This window comes from Accipiter gentilis, chromosome 10 (genome assembly GCF_929443795.1).
Source record: "Accipiter gentilis chromosome 10, bAccGen1.1, whole genome shotgun sequence".
In the NCBI taxonomy this organism is placed as follows: domain Eukaryota; kingdom Metazoa; phylum Chordata; class Aves; order Accipitriformes; family Accipitridae; genus Astur; species Astur gentilis.
Window position 1 is genome coordinate 34,399,514 of NC_064889.1, and position 19,799 is coordinate 34,419,312.

The 19,799-nt window shown below is 37.4% G+C and overlaps 1 protein-coding gene across 3 annotated transcripts in view; it reads right to left on the minus strand.

Annotated features, from left to right (window-relative positions):
• Window positions 1-2,034: 2,034 nt before the first annotated feature.
• Window positions 2,035-19,799, minus strand: part of CA10 (carbonic anhydrase 10) — a 213,329-nt gene continuing 195,564 nt past the window's right edge. For all 3 annotated transcript variants that reach the window (XM_049812984.1, XM_049812982.1, XM_049812983.1), the window contains 5 exons: window positions 16,398-16,493; window positions 14,044-14,116; window positions 6,637-6,791; window positions 4,139-4,313; window positions 2,035-3,261 (listed from right to left, as the gene is read on the minus strand). In XM_049812984.1, coding sequence (XP_049668941.1) covers window positions 3,239-3,261; window positions 4,139-4,313; window positions 6,637-6,791; window positions 14,044-14,116; window positions 16,398-16,493 — 522 coding nt within the window. In that variant the 3' untranslated portion in view covers window positions 2,035-3,238. The remainder of the gene's footprint in view (window positions 3,262-4,138; window positions 4,314-6,636; window positions 6,792-14,043; window positions 14,117-16,397; window positions 16,494-19,799) is intronic.

Here is a 19,799-nt window from a genome sequence, read left to right on the forward strand (position 1 = left end):
TGATATCATATTCTTCACTGTGATAGCAGAAGATAAAATCTGGGCATTTTCTCCCAGTAGCAGTTTCTTAATGTCTGTTGTCATCATGGCATGGCAGCCTGGTCCTGCCTGTGGTGTTGATTGTTCATTAAGGACCGCGGCCAGGTTTATATTCCCTGCCAGGTAGCTCACGCCTGTACTGAGCCTTATCACAAGCAAAGAATCTCACTCATATCCTGAATGGCTTGGGCAGGGATGGTATTGAGCCCACAAATTCAGCTCTTACTACGAAGTGCCGAGTACTGAGCTCTGTGTGCAGCCAGGCTTCTGGTGAGCACTGCGGACGGAAAGCACTCAAGTTGGAGGGATTACAATGTGCACATGTTGCCGTGCTGCATAGACTCTGAACACAGGAAGATTGTCTGTGCCAGCCGTTTGATACTGAAACTTTATCTTTTTGCTTAAAGGCTTTGTGATAAGGTGGGGCTTTCTTTGGATGCTCAGTGTCTCTTGACACAGAGATACGTGCTGGATCTGAAAAACTGGAGCTAGATGTCTCGATTTGAGCACTACTGAAATGTGAGGAATGTGCAAGATATTTAATTCTAAGCTTTAGTTTGGTCTATTTCTACTGCAGTCTATTACTAAAACAAAAACCTAAACAAATCATGGCAAGATGGAGTTCATTAGTTCAAAAAATGGAGTTGGAAATGTTGACGAATATATTTATGATGTCCCAGTACGATTGCTCCATTTCTCTATTTGCAAGGATTCTATATTGCAGCCTCATCTAATCCAAAGCACAGCATGACTCCTTCCTAGGACGAGTTCCTTCTATCATATCTCTCCCTCCTCTCAAATCCCTTCAATCAGCTTTCAGTAAAATAGAAAATAGGTTTTATTACTTATTAAAAGTTTTATAATGGAGGCCTGCCTTATCTTCCCTACCTTCTGTCACTGGCAAACTTGGATCAACAACTGAAAGATATTTGTCCAAAAACATAGATTGAAGCATTGTGGACTTTATGCTCTTAGTAACTACTCTACAACCTTAACAATCCCAGGAGAAGCTTCGGAAAACACAGACCACCCAAACAAGTAGTGGAAACAACCCCAACACCACAAGTTTAAAAGGTATAGTTCACTGTGGCAACTCAAATATATTAAATGCGTGTGACTTGTGTTGTTTTTTATTTTTTATTAGCTAGGTAAATCGAAGGTGACGATTTTGCTTTATTTCACCTGCAGAATTTGGCAATACTAATCTACAATGTAATAGTCACTGTGTGACATTTCTGTGGTTGTGTTGTGAATTTTTCAGATCACTGCACAGTGTTAAGCTGGCATATGGAAGTAATTTGAAATGCTCAAAATGAAATAACTCAAGGATCAAGTACTATATATGTGCTAATAGGATCCTGGGCCAAGGTCATCAGATCAAAACTCTGCTACAAATACACCATCACTGTGTCACAGCCCACCTAGGCTAACCTCTGGTCTTTTGCTAGTGATTTCTCTGAAACTTTCACTGAGCAATTGAATTGTTCACAACTTTGGATTCATTACAGGTTTTCATCTACCTGTAATGTACCTATTTTGAGAGTCCCCTGAATGCCAGCCTATATGTGTTTTCACTTTCCTGATAACTTTCCCTTTTATGTCACAGATGAAGTCACACAAGTTGCAATCTTTCCAAGCTGCTGTGTGCAACATAGACTCGAGAGCTTCCTGTCCGATGCTACCTGCACTGTTCTCTTCAGCCAAAGATGAAATAATGTGTTTGTCATGTTAAAGCTAGTTGGCCTGCAACATCAATAACTTCTTTACAGTGGTTCTGTTCCCTCACGCTTCTTGTAGTGCCCATTTTTCCATTTGGTATAAACAATTCATTTGTCAGGCATGGTACTTTCAACTTCATCTTATTTTTCTGTGAACTTCAACATGTTATGGGTTACAAAGTGAGCACTAAGAATGGAATAGCATGAGGCCTGCCCCCTCTCCAAATGAAAAAAATAAAAATCCCTTAATATGCAAGAAGGTCAAACATGCACTATGTGAATTTGTTAAACACATTTATTGAGTTCTTGACAGTAACCAAACACAGTGAATGACCATTATAAACAAGAAAAAAGGCATTCGCTTTTACTTGGTCAGCTCCTGCTTTATCTGTAAAGAAAAGATATCCCTTTCCACCACCAATTTACAGGATTGAATTTGTTTGTCCCAATAATGGATTCATCAGGGAAAATGGCAATTTTAAACTGAGATATGTTTCAACTGCTTTCTGCTTCTGAGCCCAGCTCCTATTAATGATGGACCATAAAGTGGAGTTAAAGTTATACTAGCTTTAAGTGCATTCCCAATTGCCATTAACTCACTTAAGTTGGCTGCAAACAAATAAATGAAGTAAAGAAAAAAATGGAAAAGAAAAAAAAAAAAGAAAACCACAAATAATGCAGCCACAAGTAGTAGAGGCTTATTATTTCAGAAAGGAAAAAATAAATCAAAGCAAGTTTACTAAATTAATTTGTTAAACACATTTATTGAGTTGTTAATAGTAACCAACACAACGTATGACCTGTTGTAAAATAAGAAACAGAAAACGGATCAATTCTGATTTTGGCAAATCTTACTACAGATATGTGACAGAGGGAAATATTTCAATTTCCTTTATATTCTGCAGTGATATATTTACAATACTTATCTCTCAAAGTCTGTCCCTTTTTTAATTAAATGAACAGAAAGATCATAACCTAGAAATAAGTTTCCTCTACAGTCTTCTTGTTCTGTCTTGTCAGTATCCATTAATGATAGTGAAATAATGAGAGCTTTCCAAGGATTACTTGGCACACAGAACACAACTCCACTTTGATGCTGTACCGAGCCACCTTTTTTCTTTCTTTTTTTTTTTTTTTTTTTTTTTTTTTTTTTTTAATTTGAGGGAGAGGGGAAAAGAGGAAGAATTTCATATGTACAAAGGCTGAAAAGTCTTTCTTTGTGAAGCTAAATTAGTTCAGGAAAACCGTATCAAAATTGTAATCACATTTACTGTAATACTGTCTTTTAACTTTTTTTAATTACCACCGATCATATGAATGAATTTTTAGTTGAGTTTCCAACATGGCAGCTCTTTTCCTACAGCACATTTGCACATGCTGTCGCGAACCCAAAGAGAGTGAGGTTGGGTGCATTCTAGATTATGTCAATTCACAGTAGTAGCATTCCACTGAGGTTATGGGTTCTGCCTGCTCTGTCTTACTTACTTGAGGAGCCATTCATTTACTGAAAGGAAAGAGAAACAAAACAAAAACAATTATGCTTTAATAAACCCCAAATACGAAGCTGGCTGGATTTAACACTGTATTAGGCACTTAAACAAAATGTCTTGAAAAAGCCAGGAGGTTCAGTTTCCTCCTCTTTCCGGAAAAGAATGAAGTCTGAATGACTGTTTCTTTGAAATATTGCAACTCGGTCATCAGCCTTGTTGCTGAAAACATGCTTTCTTTTCCACCCTTCAATAGTACTCCTTCATAACCATAATATTACTGGTAAGAAGGCACTTTTACATCTTTATCACATGTAATATAACTGTGTGTGCATAGGCTAAAAAATGCATAAGACACATTATAATTCAGCTGAGCCCCTAGCAGTGGCAGTGTAAGACTTCACCAGCAGGTGACTGGGTTGGTTCATTTGTTTAATATCCATTGCATAATACAACACTTTCCAATGTGGGTGTTTGTTATGGTGGTGCACCTCTAAAGTGAAATTTATTCTTTTGTTTGAGACCAGCTGTCATCAAGACTAGCTCATCCCCCTTTTCCTTTCCAAGGTGGGTAAAACATAGCAAAATGCACTTTGTAAGGTGAGAAGACTTTAAAATGAGGCTAGGAAACTGAAGACCTGCCCTGTCTGCTTTAAAAAAACAAAACAAAACAAAATTAGATGTCCTGGAGTGTTTTTTGTCATGCTTTTCCTGCATGTTTCTGGGCAAGTTTCCTCATACATATCAAATATGTAATGTTTGACTCATACCATTAGTCCTCCACATCTGGAGTTTCATCTGTGTTTATTTGTGTGCTTTGTTATGCACTTGGCTTTCTCAAAGAAAAGAGCTCAGTGTAAGTATAGAAAGGATTATTCTGGAGGTAGAACGTACCTCTATACTGTAGTTTCTGTGCTCTATTGTTTGGACAATCTTTTCCCTGTAAACTAAAGTTGATATTAGTTCGGATACATCGATTGTTGAGAGGCTGGACTGGTCTGAAATTGTCGCTCATGCTCAGAAATATCTGTGATGGCTGATTCTGGCTTAGCAGTCGTAAAGAATGCATCTATACAAAATACAAAACAAGGATTTTTAGTACTGGTCTTTCCTGTAAGTAAACAACATACAACACTATTAAATAGACTTGTTAATAAATGAAAGTTAAACAGAATTTCAGTGATTTGTAGTCAGAAGTAGGCTGAAAGAGTTAACTTGAGGTAAAACCGTTCCTTCTGTGGTCCTCTGTTTCTGAGCCCCATTTTAAACGAAAGTAACTAGTTTTGTGTGGAGTAAATGAAAATGGTATGAGATGTCCTTGGCTGATCAGGAAACAAATGGAATTGACAGTACTAGATGGCAGCAGGCTGGTGCAGAGAAAATGAACTTGACGAATAACAAAAGATAATTTCCTAAGTTTTGTAGCTATTAGTACAGTTTCAGTTGAGAAGACACAGTTTTGGATGATGGTATTTAAGAATCAAGTATGGCCAGTCAGGATGGAAAGGATAACTGACAGTCATGATGCTGAAGTCATGAAATTAGTGATGTTAAAAAGTGAAATCTTCCTTCCATTAACAGGTCAATCTTGATACTGTCTGTATTGTGTCTACAGTGTTTGTACGGTAGACTCTGGCCTTCTTTTGAGATGGTTTTATGGATCAACAGAGAGGGAATTACTGAATTATCCAGGATTTTCAGTGTGCCCAGCAGTGGTTGGATGCAAACTGCAAGCAGACAGCAACAGGTCTTACGATAATTATGCAAGTGTGCTAGAAGCGTGTTAATTGGTTCAAGTCAACCAAAACCTTTCAAACTTTTTACTGGAAACTGGAGAGAGGAAAAAAACCCCACCCAAACTGTGATTTATAAATTAGAAACCCTCAAAATATTTTGGTTTAAAATTATAAAAAGAAAATGTTTTCCATATCAGTGTAGAATTTCAGATGTTTGGTAGTGGTATTTAATGCTTAAATGGGGAAATCCAGTAGCTGGGTTTTGCATATGGAAAATCTTTAACAGCTTCCAGGGGAAACTTGAGCTGTGTGTTACTTTTTCAGTCTGAGTACATAATGTAATTAGTAAGTATTCCATGAAATCAATTTGCTGCACTAATAATGGAGGATGTAACTAACCAGTAAAGCGTGACAAGAAGTATCATGAGAATATAACCCATAGGTGTACTAGCATAGACTCTAGAAATATTCTAATCCTTGTTTTGTACATTTAATGTTGTAACTAAAAATGTTGCTTGTAGGAAAATGTTCAGGTCCCCTGCTTGAAAAGTTCAGAATGTACAGCATGTTTGCCTGTGCTTAGCTGTGTCATTCTCCCAAATTACCCATTCAGAAAAGAAACAAAGTGCTTCCTCTGTATCTAGACAAAATCGGACAGAAGGAATATCACAAAGATAAAATATCTCTCAGGCTTTTTAAAGTCATCTTATTTACAATATTGATATGATTTTAAATCCCAAAGTAATATTTAGGGTTGTTCTATCATTCCTCATTTCATTTCTCAGGCCAGATTGCTTCTGCTGCATGCTTGGGACAGGCAGATGGCAGTTCAAGTATTCCTTCGGGATTCTAGTATGCAAAGGAATAGGTTGCAGTTCAGCTCGCAGCTCCATAGGCAACTCACTGATGGAAACGCTGGAGAAGACTGCAATTGGTGTTAAACTTGTTGTTTTCTGATGTTAGACCTTGAATTGCAAATTGTACAGAAATGTAGTCTTTATGACTTCCACTGGCGTGTTTCCTCAACAGCATAATTTGACTACGAAATTAATTGTGTGGTCTTTTGCATAATTTATCCTGCTTCTTTCTAACAGGGGCTCCAATGTGTCAATGTGATTTTTCTGAAGATATTTGCAATGTCTATCCTGCCATTTTATACCAGAAAGCACTAGATGATTTTTTTTCAAGAAGGCCCCATATACTGGATCTCTGTCACATTAATGTGCTATCGACATGTATTTAAATGGCCACAAGTGTCACTCACAATTTGTCTGTTTCTTTCTAACCTGAGAATTGCCTCTGCTATACTTAATAATTTCAGTTATTTTTGTACAACACTGCTATTAACAGAATCGTAGAATAATTTTGTTTTGGAAGAGACCACTGGAAACCATTTGGTTCAAATCCTCACTGAAAGTAGGGCCCACTTCAAAGTACGTGTGTGTGTGTATAGATGCTTAGGGAGCTCTAAATAGTTAATATTTTTATTTTGGCAAAAAACCTCTTCAATGCTTTTTGCAAACTGTATAAATTGCAGACAGAGATCCCTACAGCAAAAGGCTGAATCTAATTTTGTATGTAAAGCTACCAATATATCTGTTTAAAATATGCTTTTGTACCTATACTAGATCGAGTAATTTTTTTAATTTATTTTACCTGCATCCTTGTTATGTAGACAGGTTTGTTCATAATTATCCAGCTTGCTGTTTCATAGCAGGGTGGAATTGTCATTGACCCATCATATGTAATGAAACTAGACGTCTCTGGATAAAGTTCCTCAATATTAAGCCCCTGTAGTAAGTAAGCATCATCTGGAGAATAAAGAAGGAAAACAATTGAGATAAAACGATAGCTTCACAAAAAGACCCCACTCCTTTTACGTACAGCCCTTATTCCGGAACATCATAATCAGTTTTACCAAAATATGAGGTGTAATGACATACGTTTCTGAATGCTCTAGCAGTTTGGACAAGAACAAGTAATGTGAATTCACTAATCCTTCTTGCATTGAGTTCTACTCGTAAATGCCCCTGCACACGTTCCGTGAGTTTAGCACAAGCATTCACAGTGAAACTCTGAATCACGTTTAAGAACTGGAGTTAAAAGCTTCTTGAAGTTGCAGTTATTGATTTAGATGCAGCAGTCTTTGGAGAATGTCGACTTACCATATTTTGGAGTGATGAACAATTTTCCCTCAACAAAGCCTTGGGAAGGCCAAGAGTGTTAAAACTTAATTGCCCGTCTACCACAGGAGGAAGTTAAGGTTAATGCATGATAATAAAGCTGCTCAATGAAGCCTGCTGGCCTTTCATGTGCACGGTGGGGGTGGATGCAGCGCAAGCTCACTCAGAATGCTAAAATCAGGGTGGAGAAGTACGCTGGAAAGCAGCTTACTAGGGTCCCTGCTTTTGTCGTAAGTCTCCCTGGGAATTAATGAGGTTTCCCTCTGCAGCGGAATTCACTCTGTGGACACGTACCAAAATATAATGAGATAGGGTTATATCTTTCAAAAGTCTTCAGAGTTCCTCAGCCTTTCTATACTATGGGCACTATTTCCCTTGTGTAATGCTGGCGCTACAATTAGGAGTTCCTTAATAGGAAATACTCGGGCATATACACACTTCACTGCTTATACGCTACTGCTATCATGTATCTCGGAAAGCTGCATGGTGACAAGCTGTAATGTTGTTTGCGTGCTTTCACTTGCATGTAGTGTGTTCAATATGGTTCATTTGCAGAGCGAGCGCTAAAAGGAAATGCGGGCAAGGAAAGTTGCATATTTAGGCATGTTTCCCCTTTCAATACACAAGATGAACTGGCATTGGTTTTAATGGAAGGCAAGGCAGGGAGCACAAATGAAATAGAAGACACTGCTCAGACTAAAGAAAAACGTTGAAATGCATTTTTTTAAGTCAATGTCAATAATTTAGGCATTTCTGTTGGATTCTCTGATGTTTTTCACGTACCATTCACTGTAAGTTTAAACAGCTTTTGGTTTTGTGTGGGGTTTTTTTGTTTGTTTACTTGGGTTTTTTTTAAAGCTGATAAACAGTTCCTTGGCCATTGGGAGAAGATTGTAAATGGAGGAAAGGAAAGAAATATAAACAAAGTGTACAAGAACTAGAAAGGAAAAGAGTAATTTAACTTGAATTTAACATATTATAGCTGAAGAGCAAAACTTAGATGAGTAAAATGCTTGTCTTGTAATATTTAAGGAAAAAAAAAAGGACTGCAGACTAGTGTCTTGAGCAACGGAAAATCGAAGAAAATAAGCAAAGCAAATGTGACCATTTTATTTTGACAGAGTGTAGTCAACATGCTACAGGCTTTTGGGGTAGCAATATTAGTGGCTACAGTATCAGTTAAAGTGTCAAGGTGAGAGTCTAACATTTATACCATGTTGACCAGTGCCTTACAGTTATTTCATTTTTTAAATGTTTGTTATTTTACAAAATATAATCTTGGCATGTCCTTTCAGTTTTGTCAGAAATACAGCCTTCTGCCATGTTCTTGCACTTTGAGCCAGGGTTATAGCCATGCCGTATAGCTGCATCCGCAAGTAGGGGGGGAAACTACTGTTAGTGTCTTATAGGTGGCTGTCACCTTTTATAACATGCTCAGCCTTCACTGGCCCTTGGCCTGGGATACAGAGTCTTTCTAAACCCAAAGTTTTCCAGACAGAAGTGCGAAACCATTGCTGTAGTATTAAGAGTCAAAATGTTGTTAAATTTTAACAGCTAGAGATGACTCAATACACCTGTGTCCTATTCATTAAAAACATTATTTGCAGTGCAGTGGTAATTTTGCTAGAATTACAGGAGAAAAGAATGAATGCATTTTTTCAAGCCAATGCCTGTTTTCAATGAGTCATCTTACATTTTTCCCTTTCCCACATGAACATCCTGTTCATTATTTATGAACCATGGAGAGCGGTGTGTTAGCTCCAAATGGCACCGAGTCAGTCAGAATAGATAGCTTCAAACTCCAAGGACTAAATCTGCTTTCTCGCATCCATATTGACTTCGGCTGGGCTAAAATGATTTAAACAAGGTAGAATTTCCCCTGAAATGTTTACTAGGAGATGGAAAGCTAACTAAAGATTAATATAGATGAGAGATATTGATGGGATAGAGATATATATCTCTATCTTTTTTGTTTATGCTACATTCAAGTTGACCAATTTGTATTCAGAACAGTGCACAGATTATTAACAATAGGACTACTTATCAAATGGAAGATATAGAAACAGATTTACTGCTGGCATTAGTGCAGGTAGTCATGGGGGTTTTGGATTTGCCTCACATTGCTTTAATACAGAATGTAATTCATTATTTTGCTATAGGTGTCTAAATTTTGTCTGTGGATTTAGTGTTTAGTCATTCTCAGAACATAATAATGCTCTGGAGGTTGAATATGGCAAGTAACAGCGTGGGGCAGGGTCCTTCTACTGGTTCAGCCAAGGCCAATGTCTGGCAGTGCTCTCAAGATCAGGAGAGATGCTCTCAGTCTTACTGAGCTTCAGAGCAACCGCTTACGTTATGTTGTTTGCATACTGAGGACCTACAAAATGTGTGGCCATCTCCCACACCAGCACCCAGTAGTGAAGTGGCTCCAAAGCTGGTTCATTACCTCTGTCTTCACTTGGAATATATTTAAGGAGAGGCAGCAAATTATGCTGTGTGTCAAAATCCATCAGTTGTGATTAATGGGAAATCAGAGGATGGGGTGAATGAAATAAAGAAATTAAAGAGTTTGGCCAATTAAAAGTAGTATTTATTCATGCCTGTACATGGCATGAAATAGAAGTCTGAGGAAAGACTACAGGATAAGCATGTGGTTGTCAACATTTTTCCCATGAACAGCTCTGCTGTTTCCCTTTCCCCACATCTTGTTAAAGGTTTCCCATTCTGGAACTGAAACAGAACTGGCGGGTTTGCACTAATACTAGACTGCAACACGTTAGTGTCTTGTCTTATATTTATTGCAAGTATGTAGTTCAAAATGGTCAAAATCACCATGTGTGATCTCTTCCCAGTAATAAACTTCCTTTAATAAACCCATTCAGACTTTACTAGCTTCTCAGCATCATTCCTATCTACAGCACACATTCTGTTTATCTTGGTCTGCTTGTGCCTTAGGGTGATTTCTGAACTCATCAACTCTTCTCTATACAAATTAGATTTCATTAGATTTCATATTCATTTACATAAAGGCCTTGACTCTGACAATTTTCTTAGCAAATGATGGAAATTCTCTTCTTTTATCCATAGATTTGTAATAGGCGTGCACGGTCTCCTTTCACAGCAAGTTCTATGTATGTTCTCTTTAAAACAAAAGTATTTATAGGGAATATATTATTTACTGAACGAAGGAAAGTCCATTTGATTTTGAAGTTCATATCATGATAATCCAAAGATGGAAAGTACAGCTCAAATTAAGCAGATTTACAGGGTAAGGAATGTAGAGATAGTCATTTTTTAAATCCTAAACCAGAGTTTCTCCATTTACTAGCCTTCACAAGTCACTTAGACCGAGGCTGACAGAGGCTTATTTTGAATACCTGAGGTTAGTCCCTTGGGGCCTGAGTTGAGACTGCTGGGCTTTTACTGCTTGTGACGGGAACTGCAAGAGCTCAGTCCTTCGGACGACACACTGAAACATGAGCCTTGAGAAAATAATAGTCTCTTATTTCCAGAAATCTGAATCTTAAGCTTTTTCAGGATAATCTTCTAAAATTGGAGTACTTTAGCTATTTTATAGATAATGTACAAATGAATAAAGATTGAATTTGAGGAAATGGAGAATTTTGCAGCTCTTCTGCCTAGCTGAACATGTGGCAGTATTTTGGTGGAGAATGACAAGCCCAAATTTTCATAAGGAGTTTTGGGAATCTAAAATGTTATTTCTTTCCAATGTTACGCAAACACTGGCTGAAAGCTAATGTAGCATAACTGTTCTGAAAGCAAGCTAACTTTTGTCGCCTCAAATGTCATACTTAAAGAGGAATATTAAAGCAGTATTTCTTTAGAGATATTTATATAGCTTCTGACTAAAGCCTGTTTGAAAGAACACTTGTTTCAACTAGTTCACAGTAGATTCTTTGGGCTGTGATAACAGAATAAAGTAAGTATTTAAAATCTGCTTAAAAATTCCCTGGGGTCCATTTTACTTCACTGGAGCCATTAATATCTAAGAGCAGAAATTCCCCTTTTAATGCATTTTGCCCATGGAAATTTCATGCAGTAGTACAGATAGCTCTTAATTTTGCTGCTGTTCTTTAAAAAAAGTATTTTGGTTATGTTACTAACTGTCCTGACTCTGAACCTACGCTCCACTTATCATTCGCTCCATGCTCCTATTGAGCACACTGGGACTGGTCATTTTGTCAGCAGCCTGCTGAGGACTGACTGCAGGAGTGGACCCCTAAAGCACAAGCTAAAAAACTCCAGCTGCTAAAGGCAGACTAGAAATCCTCGCAATGTAAGGGGCAAAATTAGTTTTCAGCAACGATGCTATAATCCATCATGCAAGACAACTGCAAAATTACTTTCAATAACACTTTCACGTTCCCAATTTACAGTAAAAAAATTCCCAGTCAATACTTGTTACTACAGTAGGTAACCCAATGCCCTGCAGAATATTATGTGCATTGTATCTACCAAGGATTGCACTTTAACAGACAAATCTGTTAGTGATAACAGTGGTTAAAAATTAAAACAGTTCTGTTAATCATTGATTTCGCGGCCTATGTTATATGTTAATCTTCATGCGAAATTTCATTTAGTAAACCTAAATTAGGTGTGATAGAAATTGCTTTTTCCTTCTAAAGAGGCAAAATAACCAGCGAAAGGTTGTAGGATGCTGTCAACTCCACAGAGGAGGAGTGCCCACTTAGAAGCGCAGCATACAAACGAACTATTTTGTATTGGGAAGGTATGCTTGCCTGCTGGCGTGGGTGATGGTTGGGCGCTCGCTCATGCGACAAGTGGAGCTGCATATCCCTAATCATGGCCTCTCCTCTGCTCTAAGCTGCCACGGGTTCTCTAATCTTTGCTCTGCTGGCCAGCCATTGCAGCGTGTGGGGCCAAGGAGTATAAAAAAGGCTGTGGCACTCATGTAAATGCATAAGATACAGCTGCTGTGATGGGAAAAATGAGGTTGGAGTCTCTTATTCATTGTGTGAGACCTGACAGGTCTGCGTGTATGTACGTGGGGGGGGAAAAGCAGCTTCTTCAGTGCAGGTACAGTCAGAGATCTTCTGGCTGGTCCCCAGACAGAAGCTAGGAATGTGTAATTTGGGAGTGAAAGAGCCTGAGAAACCACATACAGTCTTAATGACAATTTCCCTTCTCCAGGACGCTGCAGCAGCATTGGTAGGCAGAAAGCTCTTACAGAACAGTATTGCTGTGTTTTTGCAAGGAATCAAGACAGGCAGTTTAAAAACTGGGCTAATCTCCTGCTTCTTGCATGCAGAGAAGATGACATTTCACACTGATGGAACAATTGGGAAAAAATGTTCTGAGGGGAATCCTCTGTCGCCTTCCTTTCTATAGGTATCATGGAGAATAGAGTTTCATCACAACAGAGGCCTCTTATTTGGACCAAAGATGTAAAAAAATGTGTTAAGTGTAAGTTAAAATTAGAGAAACATTAGTGGGAAGAAAAGTGTATGTTATAGGAGAGGTCAAGGAACTATCTGCTTCAGAATGGGGTTGGATTGGCTCCATTGTTCAAAGTCTGTATTGTATGGCAAGACTCGGAATGTTTCTAGTGTTCTCTTGTTTGGGACTGAGTGGCTAAAATTCTGTCATTTCACTTTATGTTGGTCTCAAATCTAAACTTTTTCTTTTTACAATCCTGGCTTTGCAGGGAGGGGGAAAAGATGGTGTCCACAGAAAGAAATCAGACGATGTACTTTAGGGATATGTATAGAAATCTCTCCAAACCTTTCCACTATAAATCTGAAGTCTAGTGACTTTTGTTGAAGTTGAATGGACATTTGATATCTCTGGAGTTTCAGATGCAAAGTTTTCCAAGTAACACTGTTATTGTAGAGCATATAGTACAATATATTTAATTTACAGAGAAGTAAACTGAGGCAAACCCTTGTAGCATTGTGAACCAAATCCTGGAGTCCTGACAACCACTCTCATTCCAGTTATCATGAACACCTCTCTCCCAGCTTTCATGAACAAAAGCAAGATTAATGAAGTTTTATGAAAATGTTAAGTCATTGTTTACAGAATAACAAATGAAGGCTGACTTTTACAATGCTTTCCTTATTTTTTCAGTTTCCTGTGTGCTTTTTGAAAGTTAAATTCTGGTATTGTCTAACTTATTTTATTAACTTAATGCCTGCTTGGAATTCAACTGCATATTTGACAAAGGGAATAAGGTTTTCAGGAGAAGAGCTTTAATTTGTTCCAGTGAGATATATGTATTTTTCATGACTTTCTCTAAACTAGCCTAATTTTTACTGCCATTTAAACTCCCATTTTCACAAGTTCAATATACTAACATGGAATTATTTAGCATTATCAGTTAAAGGCTTTCCAAATGTGAATACAACAAATATACATGCTATGTTAATGACCTCTTTATATATCCATTAAATGCAGCAATAGTTGAATAGAAAAGTCATAACTTTTCTGTACAAAAAGAAAGCATTAGTGAATACTAAATCCACAGTTAATGATGCAGCATCTTGACATCTTGATTTGATATAATCCAGGCTGCTCTGCATGTTACTTTTATTGCTAATAGTAGGCAGTTTCTCCTGAGTATTCTGTGTGAATACAGTATATGTATTTGTTGAGTATAATTTCATTAATTTATTGCTTGTTCAAACATAAAATAGACTTTGAAGTTCAAAATTCATCTGATGAACTGACGACCTTACTAGATTTTTCAGGTTCCCAAGTTTATCATGTAGAGTTGCTGACAATGCAAACTTTGTAATTTTTGCCCATAATGAAGTGCCTCTTGTTTCAGTGGATAGCTAAATACATTATTTGATACTAAAAGCATACACCTGTTAGCTATAGTAAATTAAAAGAAACTTACTTTTATATGTTATTCTCGTTATGGTGTCTCTGTTAAGCATACGATTTAGAAATGGATTTGATGATTCAGATACCTACAGAAGAGAAAATGTACAACGTCAAAATCTTCTCACAAACGTTTCCTTCCTGGAAATGTGGCTGTTCTGTGTGTGCACGCACATGCATGTACTCATTCTCTCTCTCCTGCCACTCTTCCAAATAGTTTCTGCCTTTTTTTCACTGTTGTGGAAAGAGGAAATAATTACTCGGATATTTTTCTAACAAATCTTGTTAGAAAGTTGGTATCTAAAAATATATCCAAAAAAACCAGGGATGGGAGACTAGGTTGAATAGAAATTAATGCCTGAACACAAGTGTGAGTACAGGTTTATTCTCCAACAGCTTTGATGGGATTTGCAGGTGATTAATACAATTAGGCAGGATTTTCATATCATATTCAATTATATTTCTATTTACTGAGAAATATACTTTCCTTGCAGCAGACTATTTATATTGCAAATAAAATCCCTCTTGCCTTTGTTTTACATATAGGTATGAAATGCCTAAATTTCACCCACGTGCACTCACAAATATGCATACATACATGTAAAACGTTCGGTCTACATTAACATAAGCATACCTGAAGAGGATTTAGAGGAAAAATGATAGAGAGGACTTAGAGGCATTGTTGTTTTGCTTTTTTGGGGGGGTGGGTATGTACATTATCAACAATATAATTGTTGATTATCAATGATAATTTAATGACAGATTTTATTGTACTGCAAATGGCAAAACTATTATTGGTTAGCAACAAAATCAGTGTCATATTTTTTTATGGAGAGGTTTTAGTAACTCTGTAGCTAGCCTTCTAATATCCTACTTATCTTTCAATTATTCTCTGATGTGGTTTTTTTATCAGACACTGGATGCTGCTGTAATACATCTAGTATTTATCAAGAATGAAATAAATTTGTTTTGAAAATGGAGAACTTCACAAAATTTTTAATTAAGATTTAGGAAAATAAATGGGCTATTGGATGAACTGTAACCCAGATCTGTTTGACAGGTAGCTTTCAGGAAAATTCAGTTCAGGTTCCATTTTGTGGAAATTCAGATAGTTACTTCTCCACTTGGAAGTTTTTCTAACTACTTTGGACATTTAAAATAGAACACATCTTTTGCTGCCAGTGAGAGTGGCCTAGAGAAAAATATGGTGAGGCAGATACTAAATTTTGTTGCTCATTACAAGAGGTGTGCAACTCGGCAAGTACATGAGTGATGCATTATTTAGCTAAAAGTGGCATGCTGGGCATTTTGAAGGCTTGCTTCAATTTTATCCTCTTGTGTGAATCCAAGTCAGATCATTGGGTTGTAATAGAACACATTTTGGATGAAAAAAGGTAACCTAAATATCCTTCTTAAATATTAGACCTGTATAAAAGGGCAATTTTAATATATAATAATTCAAGATGCTATGTGAAATGGATATTTTAATTCTGATGTTAATGCTTTGTCAGGAACTTTACCTTATGAAATGGGATTAGAGAATACTAAAGGGAAATAGATATCCAATATGTAAGGTCTGATGATGAAAGCTATTTATTTCAGCATTAAGCCCTTATTCAGAAATATATGCTTTTTTAGACTGATGAAACATAGATACATAATGGCAGAATATGAACAACATTTTGGGGGGAAATGCATTCTTCATATAAAATGAGAGAAAAGGTTTCTCCAATGTAATTGGGGAGGTTTGAGTTCAGTGCTGGATCAATGTAATTGACAGACCTAACTATGCATCTTGAACACAACAAGATGGAGACTAAAATATGACAAAATATTCACATGTCTTTCTAGTTCTGTGAAATGGAAGATATTAAGAGTTATACTTTTAATGTTCTTTCAGTTTTGATAGTTTAAGATGTTTTAATTATCGTTGTGAGAAAAACTTATTTTGCCGACTTTGAAACATCAGCATGTCTCCAAAGAGCAAACATGCCCTCTTTCTCAGGGCTTCAACCTACTAGAAGAGATTTACTTTTAATTGACTGAATAACATTTCATGAAGAAATACCAAATCTGCAAAATTAGTAACTTTTGTCATAGAAGTTAAAGTGTTATGAGTGATGTTTATGGTAGAAGGATTCCCCCCCACACACACACCTTATCTCTTTTCATTTTCCTTACATTACATTGTAAATGCTTTGGAGTAGACATTGTGTGTTCAGTTCCTAGGGCGATGCTGTCTCTGGATTCCGGATCACAGCCTCTAGACATTGCTATAGTGTAATGAGGAGTCTAATTCCTAGATTTACAGCTCATGGGAAAAGAAGTCCATTATCCATATATTAGGTATTGATAATGCTGAATACTTACTTTCATAAATATGGAAACTACCACCAACCCATTAGGACTCTTTGCAGCTTCTGTGACATTTGTGTACAGCTCATGGTTATAGTGGATTAGTTGAACCTAGAAAACAGAGAAAGGAAAGATTACAATTAAACAGTAGCAAATCATACCATACAGTGTTTGCAAATACTCTCTATACACCAATTGGTTTGTATTAGGATCCCATCTACGCTTAGGGTATTTTGTAACAATGCAATTTTTCAGAGGTTTGCAGCACGCATGATTTTAATAATTTCAGTCACCATCTGGCTCCAACTGGCACAGCACCAGCACATTTTCTTCTAAATTGCCAGTAAGTGAATTTACCCACATCAAGTTATGAATTGCACTGCAGGGGTTGACATCATTTCCCTGTTGCAACAGCACTTGCCATGGGCATCGAGTAATCTGTACTTTTCAGCCTCGAGCCAAACACTGAGGAGTCAGGGGTTGAAATATTTGAAGAAACATATGGGATACGGGTTTGGAACTGTTTAAGCCAGCACTCGCAGAATTTGTTGGCCCTGGATTTTACAAAATTGGTTACAAAAGCTCCTACAGTTAGGCACTTACTGTATTATTGTTAACCAGGTTCTCCTTAGCTCCTACAGCTTTCCTTCTGCTTTTTAGTTTTATGATGTGCTGGGACTTTTAAATTATGAAGGCACAGTTCATCTTTCTCCCTGCATATGTAAATGTCTTACACAGAACAGTGATATTTGAGTTGTCTGGGATCACAAGACACTGTTACCATTTATATTGCAATTTGTAGCCTCACTTTTTTTTTTTTTTTAAAAAAAGAGGAACAACTTTAATGAACTTGAATGAATAGTGAGGCAGTTAAGTACTTCTAAGAATTTGAAAGGCTAGTTAGCTTTATTTAGCCTGAAGATATCTATCTTGGTTTTCAGATGTCAATTAGAAAGTAAGGTCGTTGTTCTGGCATTTTCAGACTTGCAGCAGCCTGATGTATGTATTTAAAAATCAGGTGTGTCTTCCACGTGTTGGCATAAATCTAAAGGCTGTCCACTGAAATTTCTGGACTTACATACTATGAACAAGATCAGTATTAACTTGATGTATGTCTGGTAGTCTTTTTAACTGTACAAATGGCCAAAGACTAATACTGTCAGTTAAGAAATTTCATCGTAGTCTGTTTTCAATGTTTATAATCAGGAAAAAAATTGCCAAACACCTCAAAAAACACTGAAATGGGGTTTAGTGCCTGCATTGGTGGCTTTGTCTTTTGGATGAATGCAATGTTTGGTGCTTCAGCAGTGAAATACAATTGCAAGGGTTTCTCTGCAAGAATGATCTCCCTATACGATCTGCAATGCACAATAAAGTTACAAAGACAAAGCCTTGCTTTGCTATACGAATATGTATGTCCACCAACATGTGTACAAGTAGTGATCTGAATTATAACAGCATCCCAATTTATGTGTAACCTAGACCATTATTATCTCAGTCTATGATAAGTTGAGAAATAAATGATGCGTCCAAACTCTGGGAGTGTTCAGACAGTTCTATTTCCTACACTCTGCCCTGACTGAAAAATGTATTCTTCTTATAAGTAAATTACTCAGAATCAGATCTTGTGAGCTTTCATAATATAAAAATCCACTAAGCATTGTCCTCCCACTACCCCCCAAAACCGTTAGTGATGCTGTTTTAGTGCTTGGGCATTGATGTAAAAAAGGGTAGTGGAAATTCTGAAAGGAAAGAGAGTATTTGCATTAGTAAGATGAGAAGATCTTTGGCACAATGCTTTACTATTTACAGCTAATGGTTTACAGACCAAAAAAATAAGGTAAGAGTCAAAATTACTGCTATAATGTGTTAATTTCAGTTACTTCTGTCCTGTCCTGATTGGGAACTATTGGTTGACCTTTTTACAATTCACAGAGTAGGCATTTTTTAAGGCAAGCAAACAAACCAAACTGGAACAAAAAAGTAAAAATGTCAAAGCAGCCAATGAAGTCATCTACTAAATTCTGACAGCTAGAAAGCAGGATGGATGCAGTATGTTTTCTAAAGGTCTTGTAAAGAATTAATGAGGGCATTTACTCTATAGCACAAAGAGGTTATAGGCTCATTAGTCATCACTTTGTGGTACTACTGAACTTTGATAACATCATGGTTCTGGGGACTATGCACTCACTAAAATTTTTAGGCTTAGTAATGTATTTTTCTTTTTATGTACAACTATTCACTCTGGCAGCCAAACTAACTTGTGAATTATCAAGGAAATAAGTGATGAAATCTGCTTTAAACTAGAATTCCTTCTGTGCAAAGTCCCAGAATAACAATGGATTAGATTAGTTTATTTAACAACCTAAAACGTCTAGTGCAGGAATAGGTAGAAGTGAGGACCAAATTCTCATTCCACCCATGGAACCACTGAGTCAATGTCAAATTCTAATTTTTACTGTTGGGACTTATGGAAATAAAACTCCCAAGTACATACAGCCACATGTAGGATATTTGTCCCGGAGTCACTGTCGTGGTTTAACCCCAGCCAGCAACTAAGCACCACGCAGCCACTTACTCACTCCCCCCCACCCAGTGGGATGGGGGAGAAAATCAGGAAAAGAAGTAAAACTCAGGGGTTGAGATAAGAATGGTTTAATAGAACAGAAAAGAAGAAACTAATAATGATAATGATAACACTGATAAAATGACAACAGCAATAATAAAAGGATTGGAATGTACAAATGATGCACAGTGCAGTTGCTCACCACCCGCCGATCCACACCGAGTTAGTCCCCAGGCAGCGATTCCCTGCCCCCCCTTCCCAGTTCCTATACTGGATGTGACGTCCCATGGTATGGAATACCCCGCTGGCCAGTTTGGGTCAGCTGCCCTGGCTCCGTCCTGTGCCAACTTCTTGTGCCCCTCCAGTCTTCTCGCTGGCTGGGCATCAGAAGCTGAATAATCCTTGACTTGAGACTAAACACTACTGAGCAACAACTGAAAACATCAGCGTTATCAACATTCTTCGCACACTGAACTCAAAACACAGCACCGTACCAGCTACTAGGAAGACAGTTAACTCTATCCCAGCTGAAACCAGGACAGTCACTGCAAGGACCGTACCCTCCAATGCATTTCTAGTCTTGCATAAGACGTTATATTGCAGTGACTGATATGGGCATCAGCACATAATAGTGTCCCAGCTCTGTTGGAGATCTCTCTCGATGTCAGAAAGAGACACAATTCACTCTCTGCAAAACTCACGCTCAGACTGCAGGCAGTCAAAAGGTATTTGTCGGAATGAGTTAACAGACTCGAACTGATTAGAAATTAGAACAGTTATTTCCTTTGCTGATCTATAAATGATCTCTCCACCCCGTATTGCACTGTCTTCACGATAAAAGTACTTGTCTG